Here is a 25,667-nt window from a genome sequence, read left to right on the forward strand (position 1 = left end):
ATAGGTCGCATTAGAAGTTGTTTCAACTCAAATGGATGTTAAAATAGCAAACGTGGCTCTCCAGGGCTTGTCATTTTAGACTTTTAAGAGTAAAATGATAAGCGCCTGCCAAAAAGCCCCTTAGTTATAATGTCAAAAATCTCGGTATCTCCATATCTTAATGAATTTCAATGTTCAACATCTATAGCCAGCTTTCAGAAGCAATTGAGTTAAAAATCAACTGTAACACTTGGCTGTGACCAGCAAATGTGCTTACCATCACAAGAGATCATTTTCAATTAAAAAAAGAGTGACAAAATGAAAGCAATATTCAATTATTGCAAAGCGAACCTGGCATACGACAGTCATCACTTAAACGGAAAATGGACAAATGCAAAGACTGTCTTGATACATGGCTACATTTGTTGTCTTAGTGTAGCACGTAATGTCCAAAAGCCAAATGCTGCTTGTGTGCTAAAAGTAAAAAAAAAAAAAAAAAACAACACACATTGATTTAATAGTTAGCAGGCTTTCATTAAAGAGAATACTGCATGTCAACATGGAGCTTCAGAAAAGAAAGGAAAGAAAGTTGTGAACGTCCCAAAACGAACTAACGCTGTATTATAAGAATATAACCTGTCACTACAAACAAGCAGTCTAGCACGAAACACACCCAGTCTGCTTGTCACGAGAAAAAAGCAGCAGCAGAAGACTAACAGGAAGCTATCGACCTTGTTGCTAACATGCAGCTGCAGCTAACATGAGGCAGGTTTCTTCATGGAATATTGTTGAAGTATCATCTGTGAGTGTCTTTCAAGACACTATTACATCTCTGATGTAGCCTACATACAAGTATAACATTGTGTCAGTGTGATCTAAATGGTTGTGTTTGTTGACCTTAATGTAATATGCGCTTACACTAATTACAATCGCTAACAGGTTAGCATGGGCAGTATTTGTTCAACAATTTATGTGTGTAGATGGTAAACAATGAGTATTCACACAGTAACCTCAACTCATGTAGTAGTAGTTTTTTTTGTTTGTTTTTTTGGTGTGGGTTGATTACCCATTTATTGGATGGAATAATCAATAGGATTATTTCTAAACGATTCAATAGTGACAGCGCTATATCCACCCAATTTGCATATCTCCAACTAACCTGTTCAAAGTTGTGACACTGAAGCCTATTCCTGCTAACTCCCAGGAAAAGGAAAGCGACTGGATTACGATAATTATTTCTTTAATGCTGAGAAAAAATACAATAAAACTGCAAAAATATGTATCTGAGTGAAATATAAACAATGATACAATTTAAACAGAACTGTAGAGCATGGTAGTCACCAATTTACTACTACAGAGGACTTTGGGGTTTTATATAAATTTAGTTGATTAAAAAAAAAAAAAAAACATTGTCAAACGCTCATTCTTAGTTTGCATTTTGTTAGATTGACATTCAGGTCCTTTGAAGAGCTGTGCAAGTAATTCCGTCAGAGTCTATTCAATATGAAGGTAAAAGCCCTAGTCTTTCTCCTACGTCGAGAGATTGATGTATGTGAGCCACAACTAGCAGACACCTGAGCTTAGCCGCCTCCCCAGGCTCGCCTCCTCACCTATTCTCTCTAAAGCCGGCCATGGTCAGAAGCCGTAATGCGTCTGTATGCTGTATAAATGCATAGTGAAGTCCTGTGAAGGAAACGTTCCCAGCCATGACTTTCCGAAAGCCTCACATGTTCTGAGAAGTGATAGATCTGACAGATACAGGAGAGAGCCGGGCTGGAAGGATCAAGGCGGCCGAGGAAAAACTTTGGCCTCGCTGAAAGTTTTGAAAAATGACTGTATGTTACCAGGCAAACTGGCAAAACTGACTTTTCTTTCCAGGCCAAGGGAGGTTGTTTGACATCTTTTGACGCTGTAGTTCTGTCATCCAGGCATCCAAGTGGTGAAATCTGATTTTAAAAATACCTCAGGAGGGCTTAAGAGTGTTTTGAGCCTCTTTCACAAAGAGACCCTGGAAAATTGCATCAGATATGACTTGTTATCCATCTCTGTCTTTGACAGAGAACCATCCATCATTCATGCATCACTGTCGATGTATAAACACGAGAGATCGGGCAAATTTACAAAAAAATGAGAACGCGTGATATCCATTCATCTTTGCCTTTTACACAGAAATATACTTTGCAAGGTAGAGTAAACCGCACTTATTTGTGGACCACTATTTTAAAACTCACCGTCACATTTTATCTGGCGCCTTTCTCCACCAATTTGATGAGAAACTTTCCCTATAAAAAAATATAACCCACAATTCCAGATTATGGATGTTAGCCTATCTAAATAGTAAATTAGTAATTTGCCCGGAGAGCAAAATATAGATAAATCAATGGTCAATCACTGTTGAAACGTTGAAAGATCTTACTTGGAAATTGTACACAAAGGGCAACGTTTCCTTTCCAACTATGAATAAAAAAAAATCCTTCTTGAAACAAAATGAATTGCAATGATGGAAATTATTTGTTAACAGACTGTAATGTAATAATTTAGACTTGCCTGACTCCCTTAGAATACCTCCTTTTATCCCTCACGCCCTTTTCCTGAAGAAGAAAAAATGAGGGCAACCATTGAATCAACATTCATTCAACACGGACCTTCAATACGTCTTATTGCAATCAAATTCCAATGTGGATTCTATGGCATCTTTTAAACATAACTTCAATGCTGACAAAATAATTTAATCAAGTTTTCAACCAAAACCAACTTTCTTAACCCTAAATCAACACTGATTTAAATTCATTTGCTATCCGGGCTTTAATTCAAATTCAACATATTGTTAGTATATTAAAAAAATGCTGCTCTGTAATGATGATAAGTGCTGAAGAAGCATATTTAGCTAGTCACCCTCTTGTTAGTCATAAAAAATGTGGTTAAAAAAATCATTTTCAATATCACTGCAGATGAAAAAACGGTTTGAAATTAAAACATTTGACCTGATTCATCACTTATTTGACAAAATAACAAATGAAGTGATTACTAAAGTTGCAGCCCCATCATTTTTTCAAAGAATGAGTCAACTGTGGGAGTAGCGTAGCCACATTTGTGAAACCTTTGATTTTTCTTTCCTGAAATATTTATGTATTTTAGAGGGCCCCTGGACAGTTAAAATGAATTTGACCTGTCAACATATCATGAAAGGTCACTAAAAAACAGACCTATCTTTGAGGACAATTAGTAGTTTTAGGCTCAGGGCTCCATAGCGCACACTTGGACATATTTCTACTTAGAAATGTGACGTTTTATTAAGTAAGGTTTCTTGCCTATGTGATTAATGGACAGAGAATGGTGTTAAAATCTGATAATAATTCAAAAAAATAGGGCCTCCAGCCCATTTGTTGCTGCTTGTTTTAATCCTTATTAGTCCTCATCTAAAATTCCCACCGGTGTCCCTTAGAATATATTGTTTTTTAACCTCAGAGGTCCCACTATTATAAATATGCAAAATCGAGTTAATTTATACATCCATTTCATTAAAAAATAATTTAAAAGTGGTGGAAGTGTTTCGGTCAACCATGTCAAACATGTCTGGTTTTTGGGAGTTTGAATGGCAATGATGTTAACTTTAATGCGCGAAAACATGCAATGAGTGGACCGGGTCGCAGCTGCATGACATGGGAGGTCAATTTTCGTAAAAGGTATAGACCAGCTGTATTTGTGATCTGAGCCGCATTTAAACAACCTAACTGAAGTTGGTGCGTATTGAATTGCAGGTATTTGCTTAATGGCTTGTATGGGGAAGTATCGATCAAGCTTGAATGTGACCTAAAGGTCGCAAAATTAAGAGAGCACAGCAGAATCGAAACAACGGGTTTGACGACGTCGCTCAGTTCATGTCAGCTTCTTTTACATTTAAAAAGGCCGTGGAGATTCCATTCAGGGAAAAGGGAGGGCAGCAAAGTCACCTCATTATGCCGGGATGCATCACCGTGAAATTGAGCAGTCCGATTAGGCTTGTTTCCGTCGCGCTGCGCCGTGCCCAATTTTTGTCATTCTTTTGCGTCTGATGTAATATATCTCGAGATGATTGTTTGTCTCCTCCCCGCCGAGGCTTCTGAAATTGTTGGAAGAAATATTAAAGATGGATCGCAAGTTATTTCGACGCACTCAATTCTGGATTGCGGGAAATACAACTTGAATTTCCATGCCCGGTAACGCTCGAAACTTGTGATATGTTTCAAAGGCAGGTAATGTCACGCTTCAGAAAATCTGCAACAATAACAAAAAGTAGAAGTGAAAGAACAAAATGATTCAGCAAAACTGCAAAGCCACACGCTTTGAACCCTGTGGCTTATTCTAGAATACAGTACATCTCAAATGCAGATTTTTACTTGCCAATCTTGAAGTAAACAAATGGAGAATGAAGAATGCACTATCCAAGTATTGATTTTGTGTTTAAACTGATACTTTACCTACCACCAGGGGGGAATCTTCACTAGCAAATGCCACCAGGCAAGTCACTGTTGTGTTGTTGCAGTGTTCTAATGATCCGACCGTGTCAGTGTTGTGTAAAATATGTTGGTGCTCCTCTTATATGTAAATGTGGTGGTATGTTTGATCAGTGTTGGCGGTGTGTTGGTGCTGGTCTTATTTTTGAACTTTTAGACATGTGCAGTCTGGGGTAGCTAGTGTATGGATAGATGGTATATTTATTTTTATTATTTACGTGGATGATGTAAGTAAATAATTGAAAAAAAGACTGTTTGATTATACCGACAAAGTGTTGCACTGTTGCATTTTTCAGTTTCAAAATGACTGTGAGCGAAAATGATCAGTAGCCAGGTTTACATGGAGTAATGTATTCCAATAAGAGAGAAATCTAATTGAAAAAAAAATAGAATAAACCCGCCAAATCCATATGGAATTTCATTCAGCTATAAACGAGTGGTATACTCCTTTTGCCAATCAAAACGAAAAAAAAGTAAACAGAGTTAAAATCCGACTTGTATATTTAAAAAGATTGATATGGTTAATTATTATTATCATGAAAAAGAGAATCAAACGTAACTTTGGGAAATGTGATTCTTCAGAAGTGTGCTCTTTCATTAATTAGCACTTTAAGAAGCTCTCGGTTCTCACATCATACCCCCCACCACCTTCCTTCCTAGCTTGATATTTATCCAAAAAAGCAACAGACGCCCTGAAGCAATCAGCAATGAGGATAAATATTAATGTAGACATTAGAGGACTACCACCATGCTTGTGCACTCACCTGGCACAGATTGCGAGGCGAGCATTCAGATATCGGTTCCACGCTCCCGTCTTCCTAACAAGAACAACAAACACACCTTGCGGCATCGTATTACTCAGGCGTGAATGCGCAACTGCGGAAAGTGCGACGCGAGAATTGAAAAAAAGCCCTCGACCGTGTTTGTCGCCCTACTTGTACGACGCGATCGTACACTTCGTGTCGACTGCTGCTAACCGTCCCTCCCGAGATCAGTTTGTGTGATATACATTTTCATCGTGTATTATTTACAAAGGCAGCGCGGCTTGTAACGAGCGCTAATTAATCGCTGGAGACCGCCGGATGACTGGCAGTAAACATCGCAGCATGTGACAGGCACCCATAGTTGCCCCCCTCCCAACCCTAATACTGCTGCATGGTCGTGCGGACCCCACGTTGAACCTAAAGCGTGAATTCTGTCAATCACGTCGGCAGCAGCTGCCGTGGTTCACCGGGCACGTACTCGGAGGATGGAGCTTGCTTTTGTGTGCGCAAGTGTGTAAGTGTTCATGTACAGCTGTACTTGTTGGGACCGCTCTGCGTTTTCTACTGACATAGTGAGGACATGCAGGCCGGTCTTCACTTGTTCAGACTTCTTTTTCGGGGTCTAGAATTGCTTTTAGTGTACAGGTTTGAGTCGGGTTAGGGTTGAGATTAGGTTAGGGTTTGGGGCTAGGAAATGTATGAGGTAAATAAGCGTCCTCACAAGTATAGCTGTACAATCACGTGTGTGTGTATTTGTGAATTGCATGTGTGCATAAGGGATTAGTGGGTTCGGGTGTGTGTATTCCAACAAGTAGCAAACATTTCTGTCACGTGTTTGTTGGCTTATTGCGAGCAGGAGGAAGATAAATAAGTGCTTTGCTTTGTTAGCTGTTGCTCAGCACGAGTGAAATTGAAATGCGGGCAAGTTACTGGAGAATGGGCCATGAATAGCAGGGAGTTAACAATGAAAGTCATTGCTGTCCAGTGACAACAAAGAAAAAAAAAAAGAATGTGTTGTTGTTTCAATGCTTTTTGAAATGTTTATTTTTTTGCAAGACTTTTGATGCAAATACCAGGTCACAATAACCCAGGAATAGTACAGCTTTTTTTAAGAGGAAAAAATAATTTTGATTTGATTGATTTGTTATCAGTACTATGCAAAATAAAAGGTACATGAAAAGTTTGGATCATTACACACCACCCCGGGCCGAAGTGAGCCACAATGTTATTTGTACGCCAGCAAAATAAACGTAACACACTTGTATAAATTAAGTATTACCTTTGTTACTTTGTGAGTTCCCACAAAAAAATATATATATTCTTTAAAAATTTTGGATAGGTAAATACATCCCTGGGACATAATGAGCAAAGGTATGGGAGTTACTTTACCCAAATACCCGCAATAATCAAAATAGTCTTAATAGTAAACATTGAATTACTTTTCTGCCTTTTTCTAGGTAGGTTCTTAAATTAAAAAAAAAAGATAAAATCCATATATGTATATATATATATATATATATATATATATATATATATATATATATATATATATATATATATACATATACATATACATATATGTATTTGCCTGGTTTGGCTCAGAAGTAGAAAAAATATTTATTTAAAAAATTAGCATGTAGTAAAGGGTGAAGTTCTTTTTATATATATATTTTAGAAAATTGCGATTTGTTGACTGGGTTACTTCAAATTAAGAAAAACTGTAAGAAAAAGAATGATGTAAACCTGCATTAGAAAAGTGATCATAAATGTTTTGATCATAAATGAAATTCTTCAATGGAGCGAAGTCGCAATTACTGAGAGAACACTGTACAGATATTTGACCAAAAAAAAAATGTTTTTTTTTTTTTTAACAGATGTCATTAAAAATAGTATGAAAAAGGAAAGCAAGCGGTTTAAATAGTCAATGTTAAGATTTACAGAAATTATTACATTATAAAAACCTTAAAAAATGGGTAAAAATGACACCTTGATTAAAATTTGTGATCGTCTTACGACAGTCACGACCACCAGAAAATAATTTTGGTCAAATATCTTAAAAATTAGATTTTTTTTTAATTTTTTTTATAAAATGTGTGTCAATGTCAAATACTTTTTTTAGGTGGTCAAAAATGAGTGGTATTGCCATGCCTGTGACAAAGTAATACTGCATGAAAATCATCAAATCCAAAATGAGGCAAGCGGATTGCACTGTACATCATAGCATAAAAACAGGTGTGGAAAACATGTTTTTAATCAGCCAGAGTGAACCCTTCTCAGAGCAGCTCAAACATACTTGGCATGACGTAATCACACAAAAATGGTGTCACAAAAAAAAATGGCAGAAACGCATCAAATCTTCCCATACTACATCATTCCTAGCCTCAACATACTAGGTATTGTAGTATGAGGTATCATGGTAAACAGTTCATAAATCAGCAACGTCTGAATAATTTTCAATGTCTGTGCGTTGCCCCTCCCAACATGGCCACCGCATCGACACATCAGTTAGCCAGGCTGCGCAACCCACCTGAGAATATTTTTAAGTTTGAGAAAGATAGAGGTTGTGGAAGGATATTTGCGCATCAGTAGATGAAATGCAAGACGATGATTATGCCGACAAATCCCGCCACGACCACTGAAACGCCGTCTCCGCCATCCCGAGGGGTTAGATCTTCCCCTTGTGTGTTTTTGCGGCGGGATGGCACGCTTGTCGTGAAGGCGGTTGCCGCGGAGCTTACAAATTTAGACTACTTTTAAGTGCCTCGTTGTAACTGAAGTGTGTGCAAAGCGGCACTTTTATGAGCTGGCAGTTCCCATCGGAGGAGGCGGCTGCGGCGGAGGGGTACGCAGAGTTAGTCGATGGCTTCAGGGGAACATTGGAGAGCATAAAACAACGAACAAATGCTTTGTAGCTTATCTAAACTTATTCATTTTTGTCTAAATTGAATTTGAATAACTTACCTCTGAGGGAAGATTGTGGAGATCTATTTAAAATGACAAAGATTTCATTGCATCATAACCTTTCCAACTGAGAAGTATCGGATTGAATTGAATGGTAATCCCACTGAATCAAACCGAATGAAAGCGTTCACTTTCAAATCGATCCTTTCTTGAATTGTTTTGCACACCGGGTAGCGAAAGTCGTACTGGTGTCGTACAGTAAAATATGTGCGTAATTAAGTTGCTTTTTTAGTGCTCTGAATTGACGATTGAATTCGATTTCACAACGTTGTGTTGTTTTCATCTGGAACCGAGGCTCACGCCACGAGCAATAACTTGTGCGGTAGATATTGTGACACGCTTTCAGGAGCAACTCCAATTCGTGTCGATATATTCATATATCCATCAATTATATATATATATATATATATATATATATATATATATATATATATATATATATGAATAAGCGGAGATAGACCATAAGTAAAGGTCACCTTATCTATTTAACGGTTGTTGTAATCAAAAGGGGTGCACTTGCTCCTAGGTGTCATACTGGGAATAAGAAAACCTTTTTTTTTTTTCTTAATGATAGTGCCAGCGGCAAAAGCATCCAGTTGCTGCAATCTCCACCCCCTGGACTCCACATTCTCTCACCACGCCAGTTGGGGCCAAATGATCCAGATTTTGCTGGTTTTTAATTAAGTGGAAGGTCAAATCTAATCGGGCCTGACTTCAGGGAGCAAATGCTGTCTGCGTGGTAGAGGGTGACACCCAGTCATTAATTTCATAGAACAAGGTACTAGTGGTGGGTTGTGGGGGGGTCATTGATTAAAAAAGTTATGGACTTTGGGGAAATATGTGGTATGAGCTAGGCTATCATCACAGCAAATACTTTCTGGTTGTCAATACACAATCTGGTCTCAAAAAGCAGTATTTCGTGGATGTAAACATGTTCGTACGTAATCTCGGTTTAACGTGTCAATTACATTTAACATTAACACATTATTGCCTTATTTTCTGCAACATAAGGCATACAGGATTATAAAGCGCACCTTCAATGAATGGCCTATTAAAAAAAAAAAAAAAAAAAAAAAGAAGAAGATCTATAAGGCGCACCGTATTATAAGGCTCATGGAATCAAAGCTACAATGGTGACTGGGGCTGTATTTGCATTCTATTATGTATCCACTAGATGGAGCTGCGCTCAAGGGAATGTTTACTCAATGCTCAGAGAAGTTAGTGCTTTATGCAGTGAGCCTAATATAAGACGCACTGGATTATAAGGTGCACAGTCAGCTTTTTAAAAAAATTGAAGGCTTTTAGGTGTGCCTTATAGTGCGAAAAATATAGTAGTACAAATTAAGATGTGTGATGTGATGCAATGCTAGACCTTTTATTGATGAGGAACAGGAAGTTCATTTTTTAACTGTCACTTGTATGAGGATATAATGTGGAAAAAAAGTACAAAAAAAACACAAAAACATTGCAGGCTTTTATACATATGTGGTGTTTTTGTGTTTTTTGGGATGATTTTGGTATTTCTACATTTTTTTTTAAGGTCAAATTCTGAGTTGTTCATTCACCAAAACTTTAATGCAATTTCTTTGATTCACTGTTCACAAACCATGTTGGTCTTTGTCAGGCTGACTCAATAGTCACCAGCTTTAATTAAGATAAATTATTAATTTCTACAGTTGTGGTTTGCAGTAAAACTAAAAAAAAATAAACTAATCTCCTTGGTAGGATAAAAGACTACATCACAATTTATGACCTTATCAAATAAACAAGGAGGTAAAATGGTACCAACTGCAACTGGCCTAAGAAAAAATATTATTTAAAACCTTATCAAGACGTAAAATGCTAAATATTATTTTGATTGTGCTTCTCCAATAAAAGACTTCATTGATTTACTTCAGCGTGTTACATGCATACATACCGGTGGCTTTCGCCAGAAATCTACAGCATGGTGCGCATTGTTCAGGCTCATTTCCTGACAGTCTCCTTCCCGTGCTGCAGGATATACTTTCTCCCGCTCCCTTCGGTGATCTATCATTAACGTGAGATGTCACCGCAAGGCCAGGAAGTCAATTAGAATGGATGTATTTTGGACTGCTGCTGTCATTTCTCCGTCTCGTGTTCACCGGCATCACATTGCCAGCTCTTGTCTCAAATGATGGAAGTCGTCGCTCTAAAGTCCCGTGTAAAAACAAAACAGCCGCCCGATGCTCTTGGGAAGTATAGGATGTCATATTGACTGGTCATCCAGCTTTAGACCATTTCCCTAACGCCAGTCGTAACCTTTTAACATCTTTGCCGAAAAAAAAAGAGTAAATCGAGCTTATCTTCATGCTATCTATTGCCGCTCAATCGGATCCCTGTTTCATGCTCCCTTAGCAAAGAGTGCCTTTCATTTAGCTGTCCCTGTTCTCCTCGCAGAGGCACTGACAAATGAGGCCTTGTCTTTATTTTTTCTCCTCTCCAAAGCGAAGAATAATCATGCTTTGATCTGTGTCAAACAACTCAAGTGGGATTTCAATTCACCAATGTCACAACAAAGCGATGTTTTGCCATGGATTCCTCTGGCGAGCGTCTTGCGTGCTGAGCTTTTCTTTCTTCATCTCAGGTGCAAGTGCAACCTGCACGCCAACAGCTGCGTTTTTGACAAGGGGAAGCTGGGCTGCGAGTGTGAACACAACACCACGGGGCCTGATTGCAGCCGCTGCAAGAGGCACTACCACGGCCGAGCCTGGAGCGTGGGCTCCTACCTCCCGATACCCAAAGGAACTGCAAATATATGTGAGTGAGTTGCCAACCTTCACCATGGATACCCTCTGGCTACAGCTAGCAGCTGTTCCTGGCGTCACCATGGCAATCTTGATAGAAAGCATAACCATCTGATGTGGATTTCAAATCCCTGTTTAGTCATGCTGGTTGTTGTTTTGCTGAGTCACACCCAATATGCGCCATCTAGTCACGTCCAAATAACCCCCTCACTTACCCCCAAGTGGCTCGTGGTGACGCCAACAAACAGCTGCAGCAATCAACTCATGTCTGGGCGTGAGACCAAAGAAAAGGACAAAAGTTGCTCAGTTATTGAAAATTTCCGATGGTTATGGCGTGATTTTTGCTGCAGCCTTTCAGCAAATCGGCGCCACAACAAAGTAACGAACTGTATTGTAAGATTGTGCGATTGTAAGAAATGCATCAATTTCTTTGTAAAGCCTGTGGTACAACTCAAGCTACTTGACCATATCTTGACATGAACAAGGACTTTACAGTGGTGGACTGACTATGACCAATTCATACCCCTTTCACATAGAGCTGGTACAGAAGCTAAATCAGCAACAATTCTTTGAAATGTGTCATTTTTTTTTACCACGAAAGCACGCAATTGTATCCCCCAAAAATGATGATATAGCACGAACCGAGTGGATCGCTAAAATACTCTGCAAATGCCTGATACCATCCAAACCTGGAAGGTAAGAAGGATCAGGCAAGGTTGGTACTTGGATTGGAGACCAACTAGGAATAATAAGTAACAGAAAGCCAGCCCAACTCCATAAATCTATAAGAAGAAAGGAGGGTTGGAGTCAGAGTGATGGGAATTAATTTCAAATCAATCATTCAACTCCTATGTGTATTAATTGATAGTGTAATGTGGATTCTGTGATTTTATGTCAATGAAAATATATTTCCTACTCACGCGCGCACATGCTCATACTAACAGGCTTGCTCTGTCTGCCTTTTTTTATACTTTCAATGTCTAAACAAAGGCACAATTCCCAGCATGCCTAAATGTACTCACAATTTGAAATATTTCAGAGGAAGACAATATTAAATGTCCCATCATTTAAACACTGGTTTAAAAGCAATGTATCTCTCATACCAGTGTTTATTTTAAGAGTAAATCATCTTTTTAAAATCAACAAATAACATAAAAGAGCAGTTAGTGAATAAAAAGAGTCAAAAGTCCCATCACTAGATATGTATCCTTTGGGAAAAAGGTGTTTTTTTTGTCATATTAATCTGTTGAATTATTCCTCTCAATAATACCCATTAGGTTTTGGTTTGCTGTAACATAATTCCCACACCTGCTATTTTGTCCTAATTCATCTTCATTCATTCTTTCGTTCAAGAGCAACTGAACGACAATTTCACAGTCAAGAGTCCACTCGAAATGCTGCCAATTTTTCTGCAGGTTTGCGGGCAGAGGTTGTTCTCTTGCATTAGCCACATTATGATCTTGGATGGAAGTTAAGTCACATTCATCAAATCCCATGCCTTCGGCGGGGGGGCTCACCACCTCTATAAATCTAATATAGCCTCTCAGGGATGTGCTGCTGGTGGACAGGCAGGCAAGGCCAGATGGTGGAAGGAGCCAACCCTCTGCTCATGTGTTCGCACTGACTCAGCCTTACCATCATGACACTCTTGTGAGACGAGATGCTCCGTTTGATCACCCATATCGCATTTTCAATCGATCTGAGATTTTGTGTCAGGAAACGCGAGCGCGTCGCCTCGACAACATCGCGTCTCTTTGTTGTTGTACACCAGACGTCATGTGATGTGCCTGTGGAAATCCGAGGAGATATTGCCGGGTTCACCTTGCACCCACTGGATTGACAGGCCGTTATTAAAAAAAAAAAAAATCCCAATGCATGGCCGCATCTGCAGTGAACTGATGAAACCCGGGTCCAGACGTTTCAAAAGCAATATTAGTGCTTATTTGGCAGCCGCATAAAATGCAATAATGTCGCACATGGAAGTGACGAAACAATATTGCTACCCCCTAGGTGCCGAATGAACTTATTTTTGTCTTGGATTATTCCTATTTCTCATCCCTTTATCCATTAGTGTTTCTGACGGGAATATTAAACATGGTGGCCCAGTATGAAGACAAATACGCTGAGCGTGCAGAATGTAATTAGGCTTTAATAGCTCTCATCTGTCATTAGGGTCTTCCTCTTTAATCAAGGAGGTCGTTCATCTTGCAGGTGGGATGGCAGTGAGGGTTACTTGATTCAGGTGTTGGAACTACACAACTCTTTAGATGTTAAAGAGGACATTTTATGAAAAATATTTTTTGAATTGTTTGTATCAAAAAAAAAAATTGCACCTTTGAAATGCCTTCCCACGCATCAAGCGAAAAGCCTGTAATAACTTTGAGGAGCATTTTTGCTAATCATTGACTTAATTTGAGGAGCAATTTATTTTGCGGGTTAATCCGGAAGCAAGTGTGTTACTAAACAGAAAACATTTTGGTATATTGGAGAGTTGTAGGGCTGGAGCAGTTATAATCATTTGCAGGTATTCAGATAATTTGCTTTAATAGCAATTATATATAAAAGAAACTTTCACTTAACAAATGATTAATTGGTTTTCTTTCTTAATATTGGTCACATGTATATACTGTACTTGTCAGCTTGGAAGTAAACAGATTCAACAGTAGTCAATTGAAGGCATACTAAATTTAGGGTTAGATTAGGCCATTTTCAGCATCTTCGTAAAATTTTAATATTTTGTCTATAGTTAAATGGATGACTACTGTTTTAAATGCATAATTAACACAACAGTGTCCAAAAAATAAGGTGTGTAACCAACCGAGTGAAATTCTTGATTTGTGAGATATTTTCTTGAAAGAATTTCACAAAAGTTACAACACATTGGGAACAAACAAAAATGATACTATTTCTACCCAGATTTGCCTAAAAATGTATGATGATTTTTGAAGAATAACTTGAAGAACGACTTTGACAGTCCACTTTGCGAAGAGCGTCATCTCATCTCATTGTTGCAAAAGAGGTTCACGGGTTAGGAGGAGTTTGATCGCCGCTGCTGAATGTGTTTGGGCTTCACAGGTTGATATTGTTTGCCCTCTATTTTGCTTGCTGCACTTACGGTGGAGCCGGCGGTGCGTAAACAAAACACTATCGAAACAATCACAGAGGGACAGAGTGTTTTTGAGATTTCCCTGATGATGATGAAAGCCGAACACTGATCGTGTATGTCACCAGAACAAAAGGTTGTTAAAGGGGAAGCTTGCATGAATTCATGCACGTTTCAGATGTTGGTATATTCTTGACCAGGCTATGACTGATTGTTCCAAACTTAACCAAAATCAGACCAGTACCTAAAGTACTTCAGCACTCACTAAACAAGGAAACACGAGTATGTATATTGGCTTGAAATTTACAAAAGTCACTTTTGAGTAAATCGACTGCACATGTTTCATACTGAAACATTTTTCATGCATTCTTTCCACAGGTATTCCCAACAGTCACGGACCTGCACGTAAGTCAACCATTTCCTAATCAATCTGCATGATTAGGACTGGCCCCCTACCCCATCATTTGTGACGCCGTTAACATCAGCATTCGAGAAGCGCTTGCATCCAGTCGCCTGCTTGTTATTTTTGTCATGGTGCAAAAGTTCAGCCTGTCAAACCACTTAGCCGGAATTACATTTTAATGTTCCGCTTGATGAGAGGATTACAAGAGGACAGTTAGCAAGCTTAGCATCATGTTGACGCAGTGCAATGCATAACCATTGGCAAGTTGCTTTCTTAGTTAGCATTTTGTAACACACTGGAACCATAGTTAGAGTAATATAGGAAATAGAAATGGAATAAAACTGCTGAATAAAACTCCATAGCCAAACAGTCGACGCAAAAATTAATTAACAGTACTTTGAAGTAGACTGAGCCTTGCTACGAACAGTGAAACTCGAGACCAAACATGTTATGTTGGACAGCCTATTAATTTCTAGTTGTGTTTGCGACATTGAACTAGACAAGCTATCACTTTCTTTGCTACGCATTTCCATTTCCGTCCGTCCCACTTAGTTAGCATTGCATGAAACTATTACACTAAACCAGTGCTTCCCACTTAGATTTTGCCAAGCCCCATCTAAGAAAGAGAAAACCTTTCGCGTCAACCCCACTCGACGTGCTGACGATAAATAAGATTATTATCCATAAAAGACATTTATATGTATACCTAAACCTGTAAAAAAAAAAAATCCTAAACCTAGAAAAAAAGTTAAAAAAAGAAGTTTACCTAAACCGAGGAAATAGGAATATCTATCAACTTTCAACAACCGTTAATGATTTTTTACAGCATTTTACCGGTTACAGCTTGGTCTATAAAAATAAACAAATGCATCAAAGTGCCCGATTAATTAAAAAAAAAAAGAAGAAAATTATTGTTTTATTGGAACTACAGTTACATATACACACACACACACACACACACACACACACACATACAAATATATATATATATATATATATATATATATAGATAGATATATATATAGATATATATATATATAGATATATATATATATATATATATATATATATATATATATATGCGGCATGTTTGGTTTGGTGTCTCAACAGGTATTGCAAAGAATCATTTCTGCTTCCCACAATTGAGCACAGATAAATATTTGCCTGCAGCCAGCGTAAAAAGTCTATTTTTTTAAGGATGTGGCTACTACCATGCATTTCCCTCTCTGCATGCTGATGCCTGAAGGTGACTCTTTGGTCGCGGGTGACAGAGCAGCCTTCACATGTAAATGTCTGCAACTGTCATCCATCTACAACGCATGCGGACGTCACTTAATCACATCATTCTACTCCAAATGTTCTTGATTCATGTCTACGGGAACATGCATGCTGCCCCTGTGCTTCAACCGGCATGACTATTATGACAACCCGGAGTGATGTGTAACGTTTCCCCGTCTTTACGCAGATCGAGCAAATGCGTCATCGCTTGGCGTCGCGAATCGTAATCAAGGTAGGCTTAGAGGCTTTGTGACTTCAGCATGCTGATGACTAAAAAACAAAAAAAAAAAACGCAATGCCCCACTGACTGTACTGACGCTATTTCCGATCTTTCTCCGTATCTGAGGGCGGAAAATCATCAGTTCAACATCAGCGTGTCTGTATTGTATGAATGATACTGACTTGGAAAAGGGTGGCCTGGCGAATGTTCACTTTCCAAAGGTACTGTTGGACCAGGACAATTGACTTCTCCCATATTTCAAAATAAAGTTTCAAGAACGGTTGATAGCTGATAAATGGGTACACTAGCTGATACCTTTGGCTAGCAGCTCTTAATATTAAGCCAATTGAGAACTGTAATGATGAACTGTGATCATTTGATGGCAGTGTTACTCATACTGGGTAAGAAAGCCAGGCCAAGAAGAAGAACAGCTGGACTCCAGTTGAGGGGTTGGGAGGACAAGAGGAAGGCAAAAACGCAAGCAATTGAGTTTAAATCAACTTACATTAAGGCAAAGTGTGTCTCGTAGATGGCCAAATGATGAAGAAATAGATGATGGAGTGGATTCGGTTTTTATTGAGTTGGGCTGGCTTGATGTTACTTTTTCTGATGTAATATTACTTATAATTCCAATTCATGTACCAACTAAGGTTAAGGTTTCCTATCGGAATTCCAAAGCAAGCGATAGGATTTCAAGTCACGCCTGTTGTGACATTGTGGCATTTGTGCGTGAAAAAAAGGTTTCAATGCCCAGGCTGTATCGCCTTTCTGCTTTCATCAGGCATGCACCTCCCGCTGTTCCCGACAAGGCACGGCCTTTTGTTAAGGCAATGGACACACGTCGCATGATCGTTGTCGTCCAAAACCTCTGCGGTCGTGCCCTTTATTTAATTACCCACAATGCTTTGCAAGGGGCCACCATATACAAGAGGGGGGAAGATGACAAAGGAGAACCGAGACCCCCAACGAGGTGTGAGTTTATTACTTGCGCTTGCAAACATGACGATGGACACGTCAATTTGTAGATAACAAAGAACACATGCGGTTAAAGTACATATTTGATAGAAAAGATTAAAGTTGTGATTTTTCTTTCACATTTTAGGGCCCAGATGCTACAGTATAAAATATGAAACATGATGGGTGAAGATACTGCCAAAACAATTATAAATGTTCCCCTTTATTTCTTTTTTGTTCATTCTTTATGTCCATTTCTTCAAATATTGTAAGATGAATTTGAAGTGATTGATGATGAAATTCACAATATATTTATAGCCTAGAAGCATTTCTCATTTACAAGGGAGAAGCGAATGCCAATACTATTAGGTGCTCATATCAACTTTATTTTTGTAAGTATTGGCTACTCATGGAAGATGCTGATACTTAAAGGGTTACTTTACATATTTAGCCATTTTCAGCAGTAAAATTTAAATATTTTGTCTATTATCAATTCGATGAGTATGTTTTTATGTACAATACCTTTAAAAGCACATTTGCTTGTTGTCGACGGAAAATGGGTTAACAGCCAAGACTGCAAGCAAATGTCGCATGACCAAACTCAGAAAACAAGTGATCTTGTATAATAATAAGCAAATAAAGTGTCCCTTAAAAAATTACAGTTCATCTCCTGAGATGAATTGAAATGATTGACGATAAAATTAGGGTTTATTTATTCTTAAGCAAGTACAGATACTACGTATCAGTATCATGCTGATACTGTTTATGCTTTATTCTAAAGTATCAGGTACTCATGGGGCTTGATGATACCAGCCACTGATACTTTAACTTAGCAAATTATCATTTGTGTCAGAAAAAAAACGAGAGATACCGGTACTTGGTATAAGTGAGTACCCAAAAAGAGAATATTCACACTAATATTTGTATTTAAAAACACTAGTATCCAATCTACTTTACTGGAATATTGACTTTACTACTAAGTGGTTTCAGGTTATAGTACTTCGACATCCTATGAATGGAATTGTTTTAAAGCAGGGACCCCACTGAATCGATAAATTCGTTATGACTTATTTTGAAAAAAGAAGTCGAAATGACCTCTTTTCACCGGTGAAGCCCTTGAGACTTCTGTGATTCAGGGCTCTACAAATAAAATTTGATTGATTGAGAACTTATCCAACATCAACAATAAATTGTTTAACAAACAAGCAATACCGTAGTTTGCCTTTAAATGTTGTCTAACAGCAGCTGTCAGGTCTGAACTGCCGGTGGTGCGATTAATAATCAACTTCAGCCCTGCCAGTGGTGATTAATGATGAAGCTTTCATTTTAATATGATAACAGCAGAGGCGCGGCCGAGGGTGCGGGGTTTCAGCTTACCCTGACATCATGGCGAAAGTTATCGATCCTCACGTAATTGAGGCAAACGGCATACAATTAGAAGATCCTATATCTGAAAACTGTCTCCCATTATTTACTTGCAAAGGGTCATTTACAGCGTACCGACGGGGGCCATTTGGAAATATCGATGTGTTGCACGTAATCTTTTTAGTCCTAAGTAAATGTATTATCGCAAGGGATGGGGGCAATCGGCCATTATTTGTTAAAAGGAATGTATTATCACTTGGGATGGGCGTAATCAGCCATTATTGTCATAAGGAATGTAGTGGGGGGTTTTTCTCTGTGAAACTGGTCTGTCCCAACGGCGCTTCAGAGTCGCTACCAGGCAAAGCAGGCTGGTGGAAATGAAAAATTTGACTCAGCTACGTTGGTTAGAAAATGATTTCATTGTATCGCATGCTGACATCTAAACGAGTCTTCTTTGAAAAGATACATGTGACCCCACTCTTTTGCCTGCATTCTTATAGAGAGAGTGACCCGCATACTCTTTACCTATGAACATGTACACTCAAATGACCCTGCCCTTTGTTCCCTGAGAAATGGTAGCGTAGCAATGTTCACCCCAACCTTCAGATGTCCGTTCCACGGGGAAAAAAAAACAAAAAAAAACCCACCCTTTTATGTGCTGACGAACCTCTGTTTCACGTCAGGGAGTTCACACTAGTTTGAAATTACTTCTTGGAATGCCGACTATCTAGCCTTTGTCTCCCTCACCTCTGAAGTCTCAGCATTCTTGAACAGAACACACTAATACAACAAATGTCCAACAAACACTCTCATCATAATTATTAAATAAACATAATATAGGGTTAATTATTCGATACTATAATATACCTCAGGAATGTTGTTATAATAGTCACAATTTGAAGCAGCTGAGACGAAATGGTAGAGTACGACAGGGGGTTCTCAGCTTTCTTACAAAGGGATTCCGCTCATAAGATGTCGCCATATTGCAAAAAACAAGCTAACAAGGAAGTCCCACTCTGAAATACATTAAACAATAATATATAGCACATTGAAACACTTTCAAAAGTACAGTATCTCTTTTACTGCAACGCAACTTGTTGCCCTTTCTATCATCGTTGTGCCACCATGGCGACTTTGCTCCACGTCGCCTGAAGGTCAGATCTGTCGCAACAATTTTACAGCTAAAACTGTCGCACGTCTCACGGTGAGAAGTGGACATATGTCGCCCAGAGAGGATCCGACGAGGACAAATGTACCATCAAACAATGGGACAATATGCAAAGCAACAGATTGAGGATGTGTTGAACTTGCTTGCAGGTATTCCAAAATTATGTGACGAATCGCCGTGTTATTCCTGGCTGTGATAAACATGATCTGTGGATGTGGGGAAAAATGACAGGTGTTCATTAACTAAACTCTGACTGTTGTAACTGTCAAAGCCAGAGTATGAAAAATAAGATGGTACCAGGAAATATTATAGCTTGGGTTTTAACTGCGAGCCTCCTGACAGGGTTGTGACAGGTTACAAACTGTTTTTTAAATTCTTTCACCATATCATTACCAAAGCAGATGGAAAAAAGCTTGACATGAGTAGAGAGAACCAATAGGGAGGATGCTGCTTCTTCTCTGCAAATGCACCCAGTGGTTTATATATAGTCTCCCTGATATAAACTCTCTGCCAGGTGGGAATAAAAAAAAATGATCATGGTAGCATTGATATTGCTTTAAGAGGAATTTACATGAACATTTAAAATAAGCCCGGTTAACTGTATTCAGTAAAATCAAACACGTTTGACTAAAACATAAATAGACAATTTCAAGATCCTGTGTCTGATTCGGATTCAAGCTACTATCAAAGATAAGGTTAGCCTCTGTTTGCCAGAGGTAGAATTTTTGCATAAAATCATAAAGATGAACTTGACAGACATTGAGAGAAAGAAACACAAATGCCTTCAAATCCTCTTTCCACTATTTTGTCTTCTTTGTACTCCATTACTGTTGACTGCCGACTTAAAGTACTATATTTTACGCACTCTTCCATAACACGCCAAATGATCACGATCATTGTCGGTCTTCTGCAGAGCTTGCTGATCAGCTGATTATTTGAATTGGGTGTAAAGGGATGAAAAAAACATGCAGTATACTGGGTCTCAAGTACTGGAATTGCCTAGCCCTGCTCAAAACCAATATTGGATGTGAAATCAGAAATATTGCTCGGGAATTTGTGAATATAAATGTAAATGTTTGCGGTATAGCTATTCCTAATTTGGTGGTGCAAAACTCAACTATTTGAAAAAAAGCTAATCAATGTGGTCAGAAAGAAGTACTTCATGGTAACCAAATTGAACTGGTTTATCTGGTAGCATTGTCACCAAAAACATTTTGTCAGTTGACTGTTCTGATCTCCTACGAAAGGCTTCAAGTTTTATCCTTTTCCTAATGATAAAACTGCTCTTGTTAACCATCATTTTAGATTTCTTTTGTCAGGGCGTATTTGTTGAATTTACAAAAAAGCTGAGGCATTGCATGAGCCACAGGCGAAAAAAAAATGTGATCATACCTCTGGTGCTATCCAATTACACAGAAATATCTGGGTAAATATTACCTCTTCTAGGATTTGCACTTCTGCCAACAATGAGGCTACTGGAAGATAATGGACTTGTGAGTTGCTTTGTTGAAGAAAGGTGAATTTAGCTCATGTACTCCTCATCTGACACGTGGAAAACATTCAATGCTCAAAAATTTTAAACTGTGAAAAGAGTTATGATTAAGTGGGCAAAATCCAATTCAAAAATGTTCTTAATAACATGTTCAAGGCAGCCCTAGTAGTCCAAACACCACATGTAATCAAAAGTATGAATTCAGCAGTTAAATGTACTCATTTTTAGCGATCTTGCGAGGCGGCCATTTTGTCTCTTGCTGTTGACTGAAAATTACCCACATTTTATATGTGACCGTACTTTTACCACACTTGTTATACATTAGTATAGTATCTGTACTTCTGGTTTATGAGCGTATTTTCCCATCTCTAATTAAGAGGCTGTGGTTTTCTCGAGCTCCCAGTGCTGATTTTAAATGAACGCAGTGGGCTGCTTCACAATACACAAACTATTTGATTCATTAATTTCACCTCATGGCTTCCATGCTTTGCTGCTCTTTTGTGTTTCCGCCTTTATTTGTTCCCGCTTTGCCACTCTAAAAATGTCTCGTGAAAGTCCTTGTCCCGACCTCCCTCAAGAGTACGGGTGACTCAAGACAAGACGAGAAGAGGCAGCTCGCGCCCCTGTGGACACTCCTGTCGACACGTTCCCGACTGACGCGGTCTTTGTGCGTGTGCGTGTGTGTCCACAGCCCGGGTGTGTGACAGCGCTATGCTACGCTGCCAGAACGGCGGCACATGCCACCATCACCAGCGTTGCCACTGCTCTCCGGGCTTCACCGGTGTCCTGTGTGAGAGGGCTCGCTGCCAGGGCCCCGGCGAGTGTGACGAACAACTGTCGGGAAGGGCCGCCCATCGCCATCTCCACGCTCACTATCTCATCGTCTTGCTTTTACTGATTGTTTCTCTTTGCTGAGTAACCAAAACCCCTAAAAAGGACAAACACGCAAACGGGGCGGACCTCTGAACAGTGTGGACCTCAGCAACCTAGCCACTCTTTTGTACGTCCCACAACGACGTCGCGGAATAGTACGCTAGAGGGACTGATGAAACATCACTGCTGTCTTGTAATCTCACACAGGAAACAACTGTTGTATGATGTGACGCGCAGATACTTTGTTAAAGAGAGCATTCAGAACTACCTGCAAACTGTATAAAGCTACACATTTTCTTAGACTTATAATAAAGAATAAAGAGGTGCCAACCCTCGATATTTTCCCCGGGTCCGTAGTTAGATGAAAATGTGCAAGTTTCTGATGTTACGGAGATTTAATATTTACATCCAGCTGGTGTCAGTGCCTCAGTCAAAATACGAACTCCATTTATGGGTCGCCCCTTCAAACGAGCCGAGTCAGATTTTAAATCACTTAAGTCGGTGTCAGAAAAGTTCCAGGACTGGTGTTTCAAAAGATTTTTTTGAATCATAACTGCAAGTGATCCCTTTGAAAGTAATCCTAGAATCTAACGTGCTTTCCCAGAATTCTCTGCCTTGATATTCTGCACTCCTGGAACGATTTTTTCAGGGAAATTCTGCAGCCCTGACGTCATCATCATTCTGATTTCTAAATGGTTATCCTTGATGACCCACTTTGGCTTGGGAAAAAATATTGTTTATTATTGTCATCAAAGAAGCATATTTTGAAGATGTGGATATCAAGATGGTTGTGATGACCATGAAGGCATAGAAGAAAAGGATGGGCAAGACTTTAGCTCTCAAGAGGATCACTTTGAAGGCAGCGGTTCTTAACTTTCGATTGAACCCTAAGGGTTCAGGGAGTCAGTCTATGGGGTTTGATGGAGTCTCGGCAGCGGAGGTAAAGACACAGCCGACTCACAGCCGCTTAGCCTTTATTGGATGCAGATGATCATGTTACACTGCTTGGCCCAAAAATGGCGCGAGCAATTTCCTGCGCTCAGTGGCCAACGTGTTACTGATGTGGAAGTACGTTTTGTGATTTCTGTCACAGTATTTTATTCCATGCTACTGTGTTGAGCAAAAGACGAAAGAAAGAAATTGTAGCTTTGATTTGAAATGTAGCACATGTGGATCTTTTGAAACACCAGTCCTATGAAGGTTTCTCACACACCACCTGTTATCCCCCCCAAAATGTTTCCTTCTTAGCGGCAAAGCCAGTAGAACTTTATCTGAGATGCCTAAAATGGCCACCTAAAACCTCAAAAGCCCATCAACTATCCTTTGTACATAGATCATCCATGACAAAATTAAAACCATTTGAAATGAGTACAGCACAGAAGCGATAACCCTTGTAGAAGAACACTACGGAAAAATAATTTGTGTGTAATGTCCAGCAAGGGAAACGCATAGAGTCAAAAAACAATAATTTAAATTACGTTGGTATTCATTTCCAAAAATCTACTAAATTACATCAAGAAGCCATCAGAAGCCCCTTTCGCACTGTTCTTGCAGAAAATTGGCTCAAAATAGAACTCACCGAAGCGAGACATACCCGTGTCCGTAGTGAGCATTCTTTGTAAATGTTGATGCGTCACGCATTCAAGATAATTCAATGTCAGCACCAGTTTCTATGACAGCCATAATTGCTTTCGACTTAAATGGGTCATGAGCAGTAAGTCATGTGTTACACTTAACACGTCGGTAGTGGCTTGCTGCTATTACTTTACACACTGGTGGTGTTTCACGCAGTTCGGCCACCATCCATCAGTGTATTACATGTACAGGATAGCAAGCCACAAAAAAGCCTTACAGGAGCTCACGGATGCAACTGTTGAATGTATGTTATATTGGCTTTACACACAGACCCGTAAAGCACTGGCACAAGCTCGGCATGAAAGGGGATGGCATCTTGCATTATCTGCCCACATCTCCGTGTGTTCGTTGGCAAGACGAGCCCGCGCTAGCTTATCGGTGCACTGTGCATTAATAATTTGACGCGTGTAAATGGAAGAAGATATTAAATTTCCGTAATGTCCAGGAAAACCTTCTGGGAAAATCCTGAGGGTTGTGGGTTATCTATGAAAACTACATATGTGGACAGGGGACATCTTTAAACATTGCCTCACTTGCTTCCCTACCTTTCCTGTCTTTTCATCCCTTCGCCTTCCATCTTTTACTTCCTCTGCTCATGGTGACTGGTGACCCCCCCCCCCCCTTGTTTTGCCAAACGCTGCACATGTGCTACTATGGAGGCCATCGACAAAATCTATAATGTGTTTTCTGCTTCGTATTCATGTTGGAGTGAGGGGCTGGGTAAAAATGTTGTATTATAAAGTAAGTGTATTTAATTTTTGTACAAAAGCAAATATTTTCATGAATTTGCCAAGATGTGTTGCTTGTTTTCTAATGCGGCAGGCAGACGTGGACTGCGTTAACGAGTTTGGTTGTGGTGTTTGTTTGCTTTTGTGCACACACAATTCTCTTTAAAAATGAAATGAAAAAACTGTTTACACGCTCACAGAATACACTTCCACCAAAGGGGAAAAAGGAAAAACTGTCTTGTCTTATTGTTGAACATTGAGCGTGTGTAGTTTCGTGTGTGTATGTGCTTTATTTTCAAAGCTACAGCGGTACCTCCAATGTCAACTGCATTCCTTTTCGTGACACAAAATGGACACAAACCAATACACACTGCAGCACTTTGTCTGTGGTTAGCTGGCAAATCTAACATAGTAATCGACATCTTCGCTCACTCCTTTTTTTTTCTTTTTTTGCCAAACACCACTGACAGATGGACTCAAATGCAGACAACAGTTACAGAAGAGCCAAATAAAATCTGTTCACAAAGCGCTGTTCAATACCAGCTCTGACTGAGCTTCCTATCTGGCCAATGGGAATCTCAACGAAAAAAGGAAATGGAAACCTACCAAAACAGTACAAACAGATGGAATTCAATGCATGGAAACATTGCCATAAGAGCCATATGAAGTCCTTTGCACATATTAAAAAAGGCAATACTGGCAAGGACCAGCACTTCAGAATGGGAGCAAAAAAAGTAAAAACCTATATCATAAAGTGCATAACAATGGACTTATGACTAATTGCCCTTTCAAGTCAAAAAGCACCAAGTTGCATGAATATTTTGTGCTCCAATATTTTAGCTTGAAAACATTTTGGAGGCTTGACTGCACTCAAGTTTCTAGCACACAGGTGTCCAACGTCATTTTTCAAGGGCCGGTATCCTGCAAGTTTTCAAACCCTCTCTCTCAAACACATTCAAATGGTTAGGATAATTTTCAAGCTCCTGTAGAGCTTGCTAATCGCTTGATTCAGGTGTGTTTGAGAGACAATGTAAGAAACTAGAAACAAAAAAGGAAAAAAGGCATTCTTTTTCCAGCTCATGCATGAGGAGAACGGAGAAGTACTGCACGAGTACAATTCTACTGCGCACTGGCCCAGCCTCTCCGAACCCTCTCTTTTTATTTGATTCAGAGGTCCCTAACTATATGAAGGCTCCGGCCCAAATGGGGGAAAAAGTGCATCAAGGGAGAAAAAAAACTATGGCCAGACCCCAGTGTACCTGCCCTTCTATTTGTATGCATACATGTGAAAGGTTAGTACATGATATGGTAAAACATTATGCGTAGCAAGACATTCTGCGAAAATATTTTGTCTGCAAGATATTTTGTAAATCACAGGTGAAGAGGTATCTGTCTGCAGTTGAGCCCGAGCAGGCCGGTTTGAGGTGGACTTCTCATAGCGAAGGTTGAGACAAAACAACAACAAAACATTGCAAGTCGCACG

General features: G+C 39.3%; 1 protein-coding gene across 3 annotated transcripts in view; it reads left to right on the plus strand.

Moving 5' to 3' along the window:
• The window catches only part of LOC148414804 (netrin-G1-like), an 82,560-nt gene that overhangs the window by 37,464 nt on the left and 19,429 nt on the right, over positions 1–25,667 (plus strand). Inside the window, exons 4-7 of one of the 3 annotated variants that reach the window (XM_088429239.1) lie at positions 10,806–10,978; positions 14,447–14,473; positions 15,937–15,981; positions 21,640–22,146. In XM_088429239.1, coding sequence (XP_088285365.1) covers positions 10,806–10,978; positions 14,447–14,473; positions 15,937–15,981; positions 21,640–21,863 — 469 coding nt within the window. In that variant the 3' untranslated portion in view covers positions 21,864–22,146. Of the gene's footprint in view, positions 1–10,805; positions 10,979–14,446; positions 14,474–15,936; positions 15,982–21,639; positions 22,147–25,667 lie in introns of those variants that run through there. The other 2 variants (XM_088429241.1, XM_088429240.1) reach the window with 2 other exon arrangements.

Source organism: Hippichthys cyanospilos, chromosome 12 (genome assembly GCF_059441005.1).
Source record: "Hippichthys cyanospilos isolate Australia breed blue-spotted pipefish chromosome 12, RoL_Hcya_1.0, whole genome shotgun sequence".
Lineage (NCBI taxonomy): Eukaryota > Metazoa > Chordata > Actinopteri > Syngnathiformes > Syngnathidae > Hippichthys > Hippichthys cyanospilos.